The 12,245-nt window shown below is 37.2% G+C and overlaps 1 protein-coding gene across 2 annotated transcripts in view; it reads right to left on the bottom strand.

The window, feature by feature from the left end:
- ccbe1 (collagen and calcium binding EGF domains 1) overlaps positions 1–9,694 on the bottom strand; it is a 42,637-nt gene extending 32,943 nt beyond the window's left edge. The window contains exons 1-3 of one of the 2 annotated variants that reach the window (XM_084745848.1): positions 9,569–9,694; positions 9,150–9,277; positions 8,977–9,057 (exon numbers count right to left, since the gene is read on the bottom strand). In XM_084745848.1, coding sequence (XP_084601974.1) covers positions 8,977–9,057; positions 9,150–9,253 — 185 coding nt within the window. In that variant the 5' untranslated portion in view covers positions 9,254–9,277; positions 9,569–9,694. Of the gene's footprint in view, positions 1–8,976; positions 9,058–9,149; positions 9,499–9,568 lie in introns of those variants that run through there. The other variant, XM_084745851.1, reaches the window with a different exon arrangement.
- Positions 9,695–12,245: the final 2,551 nt, after the last annotated feature.

Here is a 12,245-nt window from a genome sequence, read left to right as displayed (position 1 = left end):
TTGTTTCAGTACTGAACTGCTAGTCCTTGTGGACAAAGTTACAGAAACTGAACTTGGTGGGAACTGTTGGTAAATGACATTATAAAGAGTACAGTCTAGACCTGCTCTGTATGAAAAGTGCCCTGTGATAACTTCTGTTAAGACTTGGTGCTATGTAAAGAAAACTTGTCTATGAGGCCTTAGGGGCTCCAGCTATAGAGATTTTTTAGAGCTTCTTACCTCTGCCAGCATGAGCCAGGAGGGGATCATGTGATCGCTTGTGTGTGTGTGTGATCAACAAATCTGGAGCCCGTCTGCAGCCAATCTTGCAAACTTCTGGATCCATCAGCCTATTTTTTTTGTGCACATTCATGACTATATGCTGACAGACCTCCATGATTCACATTTGTTTAAAAACACCCATTATTTTTGAAAAACCTTTTTTGATGCCTCCTTGCCGACGACAGCCGACAGAGTCATCCCGCTCTCATGCACGCCATATTCAAGGAAGGTTTGGGTGGAGTTTCTTCAAATTTAGTACAAATTTCCATTTGGACTCAAGAATGAAGAAAGAATGAACTGATTAGAATTTGGTGGTCAAAGGTCAGTGTCATTGTGACCTTGTTTCTGTCCCATTCTTGTTAATAACTACTTACATGCAATTAGCAACATTTAATTAAATTACAGAATAAATTAAATGCATTCTGATGAATGCACTCTTCTAGTTTGGCCTGATTTATAGGCCATGTATAACCAGATTTGAACCTTATCCATTCTTTCATACTATCCTCTGACTGAGAATATAATACACACAAAAAAGGATACTGTCCTCCTATAAAATATGACAGTATCAATTGTTTAAGCAGGTGCTCCAAGACCAACATATGTTCTTGTTGAAATGACAATCCCTCTAGTGGCTTTAGTTGTAATTATGTCCGAGTGGGTCAACAAAACACTGGGAGTTTGCCACAGGAGACCACTGTTTATTTCGAGTTTCCTACCAACTGGCAATGGTGGTTTCTTTTAACCAACAAGCCATTCCTTGACTTTGAACAAGTTGTTATTATTGCAACCATGATGACGAAGGTCTCCTAATCTTTGCAAAGCCATAATTCTAACTCAAACCATGCTCTTCCCCTAACTCTAACCAAGTTCGTGCTTAAACTGAACCAAACGTTAACCATAGTGTTGTAAGTTCTTAAATTTTTTTTTTTTTCTATCAGTAATTTGTAAGGGTTTGGAAGGCACAAACAGAATGCTGTTGTCCTGCAATAAAGACGCCAGATCAGAAAACTCTGATGTTATAAGTTATTATTAGTATTTCATCATATTTTCATAGCATTTTAAATCAGACAGATGATTAACTTAAAACGACAGCTGACCATCTCCTCTTTGCCTTTAAAGCCTTTTAATGTTCAACTATGTGGGAGCTGTCATTAAGGAACAGCACCAAATGTTCATGTCAACTCCTTGACTCCACAGTACAGTCTCTGTAATACAGCAGTCGACTTCACTTAACAGTCTACATACCCTCTGTGTGGATATTGATAGAAAACAGATGTTAATGTCTTTCCTTTGACAGGACATTATGTATCATTTCAAGGATTTGGTTTATGATGAATTATAGGATATCAGACCACAGTCTTATGGTTGTGTCAGTCATTTAGCACATGTATTCAGTGGTTTGCAGTTTATTGCCTTTTAATTATAAAGTAGCTTGTGTGATCTAATGGTGTACATTATACCAGCAACTTTAATGCCTACCTTTTCTCTTATTATTCAATATACAGTAATAAAATGTTTGGGAACAGTGCCAGGCACTGTAAATCATTTAAGGTATTTTTGATTGGCATGATTTCAACAGTGTTATCTGATTCTGGATCTACTGAGGTTAATTCCGGTAAACTCAGCTTCACTCAAAGGGCTGTTGAGAAACTGCTTGGACTTGCTCCATGCTCCTTCCTCTGTCAAATTATTTACTTTATCATGATGCATTTTTGTCTTTTCAATTGTTAAAGTTCAATAGCTTATAATGCTGTCATTCCTAAAAAATAATTTGCGGTCTAAATCAAATCTAAAAAAAAAGAAAAAAAATGTTTGGTTAGTAATTCCAGATGTGGTTTCAATAAATCAAATATATGCCCTCTTTGGCACCTGGAAGTGGAAACCACTGGAACATAGTTTACAACAGAGCAACAGCTACAGCAAGTGTATTATTGGTTTGCTTTTTCGCTTGTGTTATCTTCCAAAATCTTTTGACATGAACTGTGCTGCTACCTTTTTTTTATACAAAAAAAGATGGCAAGACTTGACAAGTATTATTGCAAAGTCTACAAACTGGTTCTCTGACGCATATCCAGTAGCATACATGAGGCGGATGATAATTGGGTTTGTGAGTAATAAAAAACACATCTATAGAGAATGTCTGAGACTGAGTGTAATCATTTTAAATGACCTAATATTTTCCATCTCCCCCATGTGCAGTCATCAGTTTTCCAGCGGAGGCTTTTCATTCTTTCATCCAATAATCTCTGTGCTTAATGACTAATTATGCTGTATCAGTGTATTTAATTTCACCTAGAACCTCAGTATGAGCAGTCATTCAAAAAAAAAAATGTTGGAAAAATTAAGTTTGACATCTATTTTAGGGATTCCAACCTATTACATTACAATAGTGGATGTGTGCCTGTGTCTATGTGTGTGTTGACATTCATTTAGTAACTTTATGACATGGGGGCTTTCCTGAGTAACATCTTTCCCACCAAGAAATTCTCCTGGAAGATGCTACTTGTATGCTGTCAATAAATCTGGATTCATTCTACTTTCTAGTGTACAGTATTTATGTATATTTGTATCAAAATGTCATAGCCAAAAAGGACAAAACATAACTAATTGAGGCCTGCTGAACTTCTTTAACTGTGCCACAGTAAATCCTTCATTGAGCTGCGATCACTGGATGGATGACAATATGGCAACAAAGAACCCCCATGTGTTTTTCTTGTGTTGAAAGCTATTTGAATTGGGAGAAGGAACAGGAGTCCAACTGAGAGGATTATTCCAAGATGCAGACTACATTTAAACTTGATGTAAAAACCAGATCTGAAAACTAAGGAAACAAGACAATCTTAAAGCCTTGAAGCCAAACTGAATAATCAGACTGAAGAGATCATTTCTCTGGAAGTAATCAGTATCATCACTGTGTTTGAATTCATGATATGAATCAATTACTCAACTTGCAGTCAGCGGACAATCTGCCTGATTCTTTTTTTGTTTTTTGTTTTTTACAAATTTCTGGGCCTCTTGATTCACAAAAATACAGTGCATAAATGAAGTGAGCAATATGAGAGATCTCTGAAAAAAATCCAATGTATTTCAGTGGAATTAATTGATGATGATATTTTCGGGAAATAAACAATGCTGTTTGGATCAGCCAAGTGCATGAGAAGTATCATGGGTATCATGTCTCACAGGGGGGCTGAAGAAATGTTATCCTTTGAGTTTACTGTGTAACCCAGAGTTTCCCTGAATTCCAGAGCAGAGGAGGAGGGAACGGAGGAGACAGAGTCCCAACAAAATGCTCAGTACCACCAGAATTATTTGGAAAAATAACAAAGCAACAATTACACATGCCACACATCAATTATGTGTAACTGTTGCAGCTGTAGAGTGGAAAGAGTCACTCTGCCTGTGTTCTGCTTCTTTTCCAGAGAAGCATTTCCTTTACAGAGAAGGTAAAGCCAACATCATATACACAATAAATCAAGCCAATGTAATCACTGTTTCATGTACCCTCTTGTCACCCAAGAAATGGTATAAGCCAAAGATTATTAATGTGTCTCCATCCTATGATGGTTCACAGATTGGATCTGGCTTTTATCTTGGATTTTCTGAGACGTCATAAGATATTTAATCTAGAAAGGTCATACTAAACTGCAATAACTGAATGTGTTTAAAGGGATACTTCAGTTTCTCTTCAAACCAACCAAACTGCAGAGGCAAAATCAGTAATTTTACCTTGCCAAACGATGTAGTTGCTGGTCTACCACTGCCTCGATCTGTCAGTTTGTTTGTGTTATTGTGGGACTTCAGTGTTTCAAAATGATAGTTTGAATTCACCAAAGTCCCATAACAAGACAAACTAACTGACAGATTGAGGCAGCGGCACATCAGCAACTACCATGTTCTGCAAGCTAAAATGACTGGTTAAGCCTATGGAGTTTGGTTGGTTGGGAGAGAGCGATATTTGGCTTGCATAATGGTGGTGACCTGTCAGAAAACACTGTCTGACAACAAAGGAAAGTGGTAAAAGTACTGATGTAGATTTTGTTAGGTGGGACTTTTTTAAGTGGCTAAATACATTGTATTGCTGACCCTGATCCACAGCAGTTAATTGCTTACTTTCCGTGCTGGTACTCTTCTCTGCCTCTCTCAACTGTGGGGACATCACCCTTCATCTAGTGTAGGTAATACACTGATTATTGCTAAATACCTCAAACAAACCCCACCTGAAGTGATCTGAACATCCAAACATCTGCACATGAAACAACAACTTAATGGATCCTCAGAACATAAATCCACATCTTTTCATAAATATCTGTTCTGTGACTCTACTAAAGTGCTTTTGCCTAAAGTCGTTCAAGATTTGCTGTTTTTCCCCAGGGGGTCTGTCTCACAAAGCAGGATTATGAAGTTAGCTGGGTAACTGCTGAGCAAAACCCAGAAAATCTGTAACATGGACTCAAATAAAAAACCTTTTTTTAGCTTATGATCAGTGCGTTTGTCCAGTTTTGTCAGTAATCGTGCTTTGTGACAAAAGCCACAGAGAGAAAATTCTCCGGACACAGAAACTGTTGGGTTTATGTTTTCAGCTGCAGCAACTGCGGTTTGGAAAACGATACACGATGATGAGAATGGTTAGCATGACCAGTCATAACCACAATGGCCTAAGCAACAGAAAAGATAGCCACCAACAAAAACAGAAAACCTAACAAAGATAGGCCATGCTATAAACTGATCCCTGGGAGGTATACTGCTAAAATGTAACAGCTGTGACTGCACCAAAGATGTTGCCAAATTGGAAGAAACAGCTCTCACCTTATCAATTTTATCAAACCCCCTTTGTTTTGTTTTTATTAAGAATTTATTTTGCAATCACAGTCATTCATAATTTAAGTGCAACTTCTGGAACAAAAATCCTGCACAACCTTTCACATCCTATTGTGAGCCAAGCACATTCAACCCCACAGCCTGTAAAAATATAAGCATATATTTTGAAAAAGGCTGAATTCTTGTACACTAGTCCTTGAACACAAATAATAGAACTCAAATATGACAATGTCTATGTAAAACAACACAGAAAGACAGTGAGAGAAAAATATGCCCACACTGACAGAGAGATGGATATGGTCAGAGTCAACTGAAGCCCTGGTACTTCTCTTGTACTGTGACATATGCTCTCTGTGCCTTTGGTGTCTCCCCTGCTGCTGTTTAACAATATGATAAATACTCCAAGGATGAGTGCTAAACTGTGAACACAGTGGAATGCCATGGCCAAACAGGGCCCGTTTCAAAATTCCTTCATGTGGTTCTCTCCTCTCTCACTAGAGAGGACAGAGGACTTGAATATCAATGCCTCTACAATGTTTGAAATGAACTTATTTGCTTTCTTGCCCAGAGTTAGATCAAATGGTCAATGCTACTCTCACATCTGTCTGGTTAATACGACGCTACAAACACCTGCTGATTAGTTTAGCTGAATATAAAGACTAGAAACAGCCAGTCTGGCTTGGGCCAAGTGTAACAAAATCCAGCTGCCAGCACCTCTAAAGCTCAGCAACCAACATGTTATATATCTTATTTGTTTAATCCATACAAAAACCTAAGTGTAAGAACAAAAATTTATGGTGTTAGGGGTATGTGTAAGACTATTTCTTGGCTAAGAGCAGTGACTTCCTGGAGTCTCTACTGGTTGCTTGGCAACTACCCTTACTGTGAGAGTGGTATCAATCTTCTCATCTAACTCCTGTCAAGAACACAAATGAACATATTTCCCAAAATGCTGAAATATTTGAAAAGCAAAACAAAATATGTATTACTTACTTCACATATACAGTATATGCCAATAAAATTTGGCAACTCACACCAAAACAATCTAGCCGGACAAACAGTACTGCAAGCCAGAAGAAAAGTATGTGCTTTTATTTTGGGTGAACTGTCCCTTTAAAAACAACTGCTAATAAGAGTAACAAAACATTCTGATGTGTGCAGAAACACTGATACTCTACAGTGCACGTAATAAATGCCATAAGTTTACATTTTCCTTTGGTAGCTGAATCTTGCCAACTGAAAATGCTTGGTTCTCTTTGAACTACAACTCGGTCATGCCAAGGCGCAGTTGCACTGTTCTGTGACTACATCTTGAGAAATAAATGCAGTATGCAAAAGCCACATTCACCTTATCAAATTCAGATCATTAATCTGAATATTTGGCACTATAATAAAACTTCTCTAGTTACCATTACAGGGCTGATGGGCAGTCATCAGCTCACACTGTGCAGGTGAACTGAAATGCACCCAAGACACATTATCTTGGCTCTTAGCCGAAACAGTTTTTCTTCTTTAAATAAACATTGTGGGAAACAACTGCGGCCGCAGCCAATAACCATAAACCAACATAATTATGTTAAGAATGTGTTTGAGATTTGAAGATCAAACAGGATGTCACTGTGTGCTTGAACCATGGCCAGCAGTTTGTCAAGTGATGCAGAGATGAAACCTTACAAAGTCTACATTTGGAAGACTTCTCAGGGAGGATATTCAACAATCTGGCATTTCTTTAGTTCTCGATACGCTTTCCCAGAAAAGGACATACAGAAATAGATTTGCTGTGAATCAAGATCATCATCGCACAGAATGTTAGAAATAAGTTCCCTGAATAATTTGCACGATTTTGTTTCCAAAGCAACAGCACACCCATGTCATCAGCCTGACATAATGTGCTTGTTTTTCGTCTAACTTTGCTGATGTAAACTGCGTCTACTCTGTTTGTCATGTGCTACTAATGTGTAAATCACGCACTTTCTTTTCGTCAGAATTAATAAACTGGCCTTACAGGAATAGCACAATGGTTATTTTAATAGCTTTTTGACTAAAATATCTCTTTAAAATCAGTGGTGACAATTTTTTTTCATTATGTCTGTGTGGTGGCCCCTTACAATGAAGACAGATTAGGCTCTAACAACTTAATCCATAGCCTCTGACAGGAGTTTTGCTCCGAGGCACCACTGTGTCCACTGTGTCTGTGAACTGTCATAATTAAACCCAATGCCAGAGCATAACAGGTCAATCTAGAGACTTGTGTGTATTTAGATTGCTATGATTCGCAAGTTCACAAAAGATGATTCTGTCCCCAGAAATCTCTTCATTTCAACACATCTGATGGAGAGATCACACAGAGGTTCATTGTGGTTTTTATTATCTGTATAAAGTTAACTGCAGCCTTAGAAGGAAGCAGACATTTTACCACTCATATAAAAATCTGACTGATAGTAGATTCATTGAAAACAATAATTAAATCACATGGAGGGCAAACAGAACACTGCAGGATCTTATATCGTAAAAAAAAACATTTGGCCCTACATGAAACTGCTCACAGCGATGTCTGCTAATTATCTTGAGTAACCGGGGCCTGATTTCTGGAAACAGACATTGCTTTTGAGTTTTTTCAAGGGGATTTATTTTGGCACATTTTTGCACCACAAGGCAAATATCATCCACTTCCATTGCCTTAACCACAGAAGGCAGACATCTCTACAGCTGACACATTCAAACTTCATCCCAGGCCAAAACAATCCAGATGGATAAATAGCACTACAGACCAGAGGAAAAATATGTATTTTTGATTTTAGGGTGAACTGTCCCTTTAATAGCCTGTTGATTTTTGCTTCACAGCTATTTGCAGCCTCAGGCAAGAAGATTTCGTGCTTTTCACTTTGGCTACATTTATCTTTCAGTGTTTCATAAGGCAGAACTGTGCCCACTGCCATACAAAGTAAAATTATTTTCCATTTCACTGACACTTCGACCAGGCACTATTTTAACAACATTACTGCTCTGCATTCCAATTTTGCATCAAGTAGAGCTACATTTTGCCTCCATGGGCATGAGAAACACTTGATTGCAGCCTGATAATTTCACTCTGTCATAATTGGTGGAGAAGAAAGTATTCAGATCCTTTACTTAAGTAACAGCATTAATACCACACTGTGCAATTACTCCACTGCAAAAAGTATGTAAGTGTTATCCAGGGCAGCAACTAACGATAATTTTCATTGTTGATTATTTTCTCTATTAATTTATTAGTTGTTTGGTCTATATAATATCTGAAAATGGTGAAGAATGCCTCTGTGTATCCCAAAGTTCAAGATGAGGTCCTTAATTGTCTCCTTTTGTCTACAAGCCAAAGACATTCACATTCTCTTTTAAGAAGCTGGAATTTGAGATTTAAAAAAAAAAAAAAAATTGCTCAAATTGATTTCTGACATTATCAAAACAGTTGGTGATCAATTCAATAGTTGATATTAATTGATTTATCATTGCAGCTCTAGTAAGTATCAAAAGTAAAATTACTCATTCTGCTTAAAAAAAGGTCTACATATGTGTTGCATTCTACTGCTGTAGATTCTCAGAAAAACATTTAGTCGTCCACTATATCAGGAAAAAAAAATTCAAAATGGTGCATGCTACATGGGTTTCACTGGAACAGAAAGGGTATGAAACATTGTAACTTGAAAAGCAACTTGTAACTAAAGCTGCCAGACAAATGTAATGGAGAAAAAAGTACAACATTTGCCTCTGAGATGTGCTAGTGGAGGAGATTTATACTGTTTATAAAGTTACAGTACAGGTACCTCAAATTGAAAATTGGAAATAATCCTTTTCAGGCGGATAATAACAGACTTTGAACAGCATCCAACCACATGAATCACTTTGCTGTACCTGTAACACGCCGTAACTTCTCCAGTCGACTTCACGCAGGGGTACTTTGTTGTAGAAATGTTGTTTTCAGAGCACTCTTCACTGTCAAAGACAACACACAAACACACAAAAATAAGCACTTTCCTCTCATCCCACACAAGAAAGTCCTCATGTCATTATTTCACTACACTTACCCGTCACTGGCATCCTCTTCTTGGTAAGACCAAAGTAAACATCCTGAGAAACACATGCAGGTGACGGTGAGCAGGAGAGGACTGCTGCTGTGGTTTAGTATCATCTCATCGGTCCAGTCACCTGAGTGCTGACAGTAATCCGCACTTGTAATGATTACCTCCTCTCTGCCACAACTTCACAGTGTAAAGTGGTGTAGTACAACTACAACCACAGACCCTCCCACTCACTCTCTCCGTGTGTCTGAGCAGCTAGCATGAATGAACTGCTGTCACCACACACGGAGGTTAGCTTAACGGTTAACTTCTCCGTAACTTTTGACATGTTCCGTCAAAACACCGGACGAGCCGTGATATTCTTTTAACTTTTCTAATCCTTATATGTCTTTTTACATAAGAACTACGTTGACACATAAACATACCTTTCATTTAACGATTTCTCTTCCGTGAAACTTTATAAATTGATAGGAACTGATCCCTAACGTTTATCCTATCACTCCATTCACACACATACACGCGAGCGCATGGGCACGCACACACACACACACGTTACACCGGCGTTGTGCGTCATGACGTATACGTCTTTGCTACCACCGCGCGGCTGTTACTGATACAACAACTATTTAATGATAAATGAAAATAGTTAAATAATTATATAAATGTACGTTCATAATCAATTAAAAGTATTTTGGATAGATAGATAGATAGATAGATAGATAGATAGATAGATAGATAGATAGATAGATAGATAGATAAGTGATACTGACAACATCAACAATAATAATAATAACTACAATAATAGTATATTTATATATGATAAAATATAGTATAGAGCAATAGATAGCATACATATATAATAATATATAATAGCAGCAGAATATTAGTCATAATAGCAATATTAATGATATTAATAATATGAAATTAATAATCTGATAATGTATATTTTATTGGAGTATTTTAAGAGATTAAAAACAATATTTGTTTTGTGAGTTGTGAGTATAGTGTGTTACTGTGAGCAAGTGTGCCAACCAACCCTGACCTCCCCTAATCTGACTCATTGAATTCTAACAAAACCAAAATATAAAAAATTCATTAGCAAATATGAGCACAAATACTTTTCAAGTAAGTTTGTTAATTGTATGTCTATTTGGAGTTGTAAGCATGCATTATTTATAAATTGATTTAACGAGAGTTGCTAAAATATTAAAAGGGGCACGTGAACACATGAAGAGCACTGCTCAGCCTGTGAAAACAGTTGTTTCATTTAGTCTTTGTCTCAGGGGGGAACTTTAAATAAATAACCCTGATTATATCATCAGGGTTAATGAAATAATAACAAAAGACTTCTGAGTTGCATTATGAGAAGTTTGAAAGGATCCTATATGTTTTTGGAGCTTGATCCATATGAGGAATTAAAGTCTGCATGTCTCCGCCTCTTCAGTTTTATTTAATTTGTCTCTCACTAGTCCAGCAAACTTTATGGAGGTGCAATCCCAAACCCATGGAGGACCCCATTAAGAATGTAGTTTGGTTTTACTGAACCAAATCTGATGAAAATTTAGTATGCAATGAAATATGTAAACCTCACAAAATGTCAAAATAATCCTAAATGCATCTCATTACCAGTGATGATGCAAGAACATGCAGGTTTCACCTCAACCAAACTAACACATCAGAAAATGTTAACTAATTATTATAATGTCAACAAGGAGAACTCATTAAGGTAGCACTTACTTACATTTTAACAACTCAGACCACTGCCTTAAATCCTCCAGGCGGCAGCTGTTCTGCAGTTTCTGTTAAAGGAAAGCAGATTACTGTCTTTATTTACTGTGTCAAAACACTGGGGGTTCATGGTGCAAAATTTCAGCCAGGTCGTCATAAACAAAGCTGAGCAGCAAGTTGAAAGTGAAAAGCAGGGGTTGTGAATTAATTGAGCATCTAGGAAAAAAAAGATCAACTAAAGCCTTGCAGGACAAACATGATATATTTATAGCCTGGGGGCCCAGTGGCAGAATATGTGCTTTATTTAAAAAGGGACAATGCATATTAATTAGCATGAGCACTTAAATCCATCATGAAATGTGCCAGTTTTAGACTAGTTTTAGTTTTTAGTTTAGTTTTTTTCTGCAATCCCTGGCAGGCTGATGGCATATAAAAAACATTAAAAGATAAAATATGAAAAAGCAGGTCGATGGCATATAAAAACATAAAAGAATACATGTAAAAGCACATAAGCACATAAGCCAAAAAGCACAAAAGTACAAATAGTAAAACAATGACATAACCATATGAACAGTATTAAAGAAAACACACTGCACAAAACCACAAACAAATACATAAACAACTGCAAAACAATGACATAACCAATCCCCCAGATTATCGCAGCATGCTTGAATACCAATAGATATTCAGATTAAGTAAAAAAAGCAACAATATAGTTTAGGCAGGAGGAAGCGCAGAATGAGGGAGTGACAGGGGTTTAAATTTGTTTTTTTTTCTTATTATTATAGGTTTTTAAAGGAATAGTTTTCCCAAAATAGGAATAGTGTCCACAAAACACAGTTTCACAGGAAACATAACAACATAAAATGCCTCCATACTGCTTGTCTGGCATAATCCACGTCTCTTAAAGTCCGACATGCCGTTTGCACACCATCACACCACACACACCCAGTTCGGACGTTGTGCACACACACATGCGTACGTGGCTTCAACCTAAGGATCTACAGTGAAAACTGGTTACCGTTCACGTACAGTATGTGGGAGATTCTGCAATGCTGTTCTCCCGTGAAAGCGTGTTGTGGACTAAAAAACTAAACCCAACCTTAAATCGGTATGAGAGTAAGTAGATAATGACTGAATTTTTATTTTTGGGTGAACTATCCCTTTAAACCTTATCATCTAAAATTCCTCATGAATCTTAAATTAATCTATGATAAAGGTAGTGGGGGTAATAATGTGATATTTCCATCTAAAAGGTAACATAAAATTCAAATATTCAAGTTAACTTTAACATGAAGCATGATGACCACGCCATGGACACCAGCAGGAACTAAACTGCAACTTTCACGCTCTGTTAACCCAAACTCTCCTCAT

This window comes from Lutjanus erythropterus, chromosome 20 (assembly GCF_056507025.1).
Source record: "Lutjanus erythropterus isolate fLutEry1 chromosome 20, fLutEry1.hap2, whole genome shotgun sequence".
Classification (NCBI taxonomy): domain Eukaryota; kingdom Metazoa; phylum Chordata; class Actinopteri; order Lutjaniformes; family Lutjanidae; genus Lutjanus; species Lutjanus erythropterus.
The sequence above is the reverse complement of the archived record's forward strand: the minus strand, read 5'-3'. Positions and strand labels throughout refer to the sequence as shown.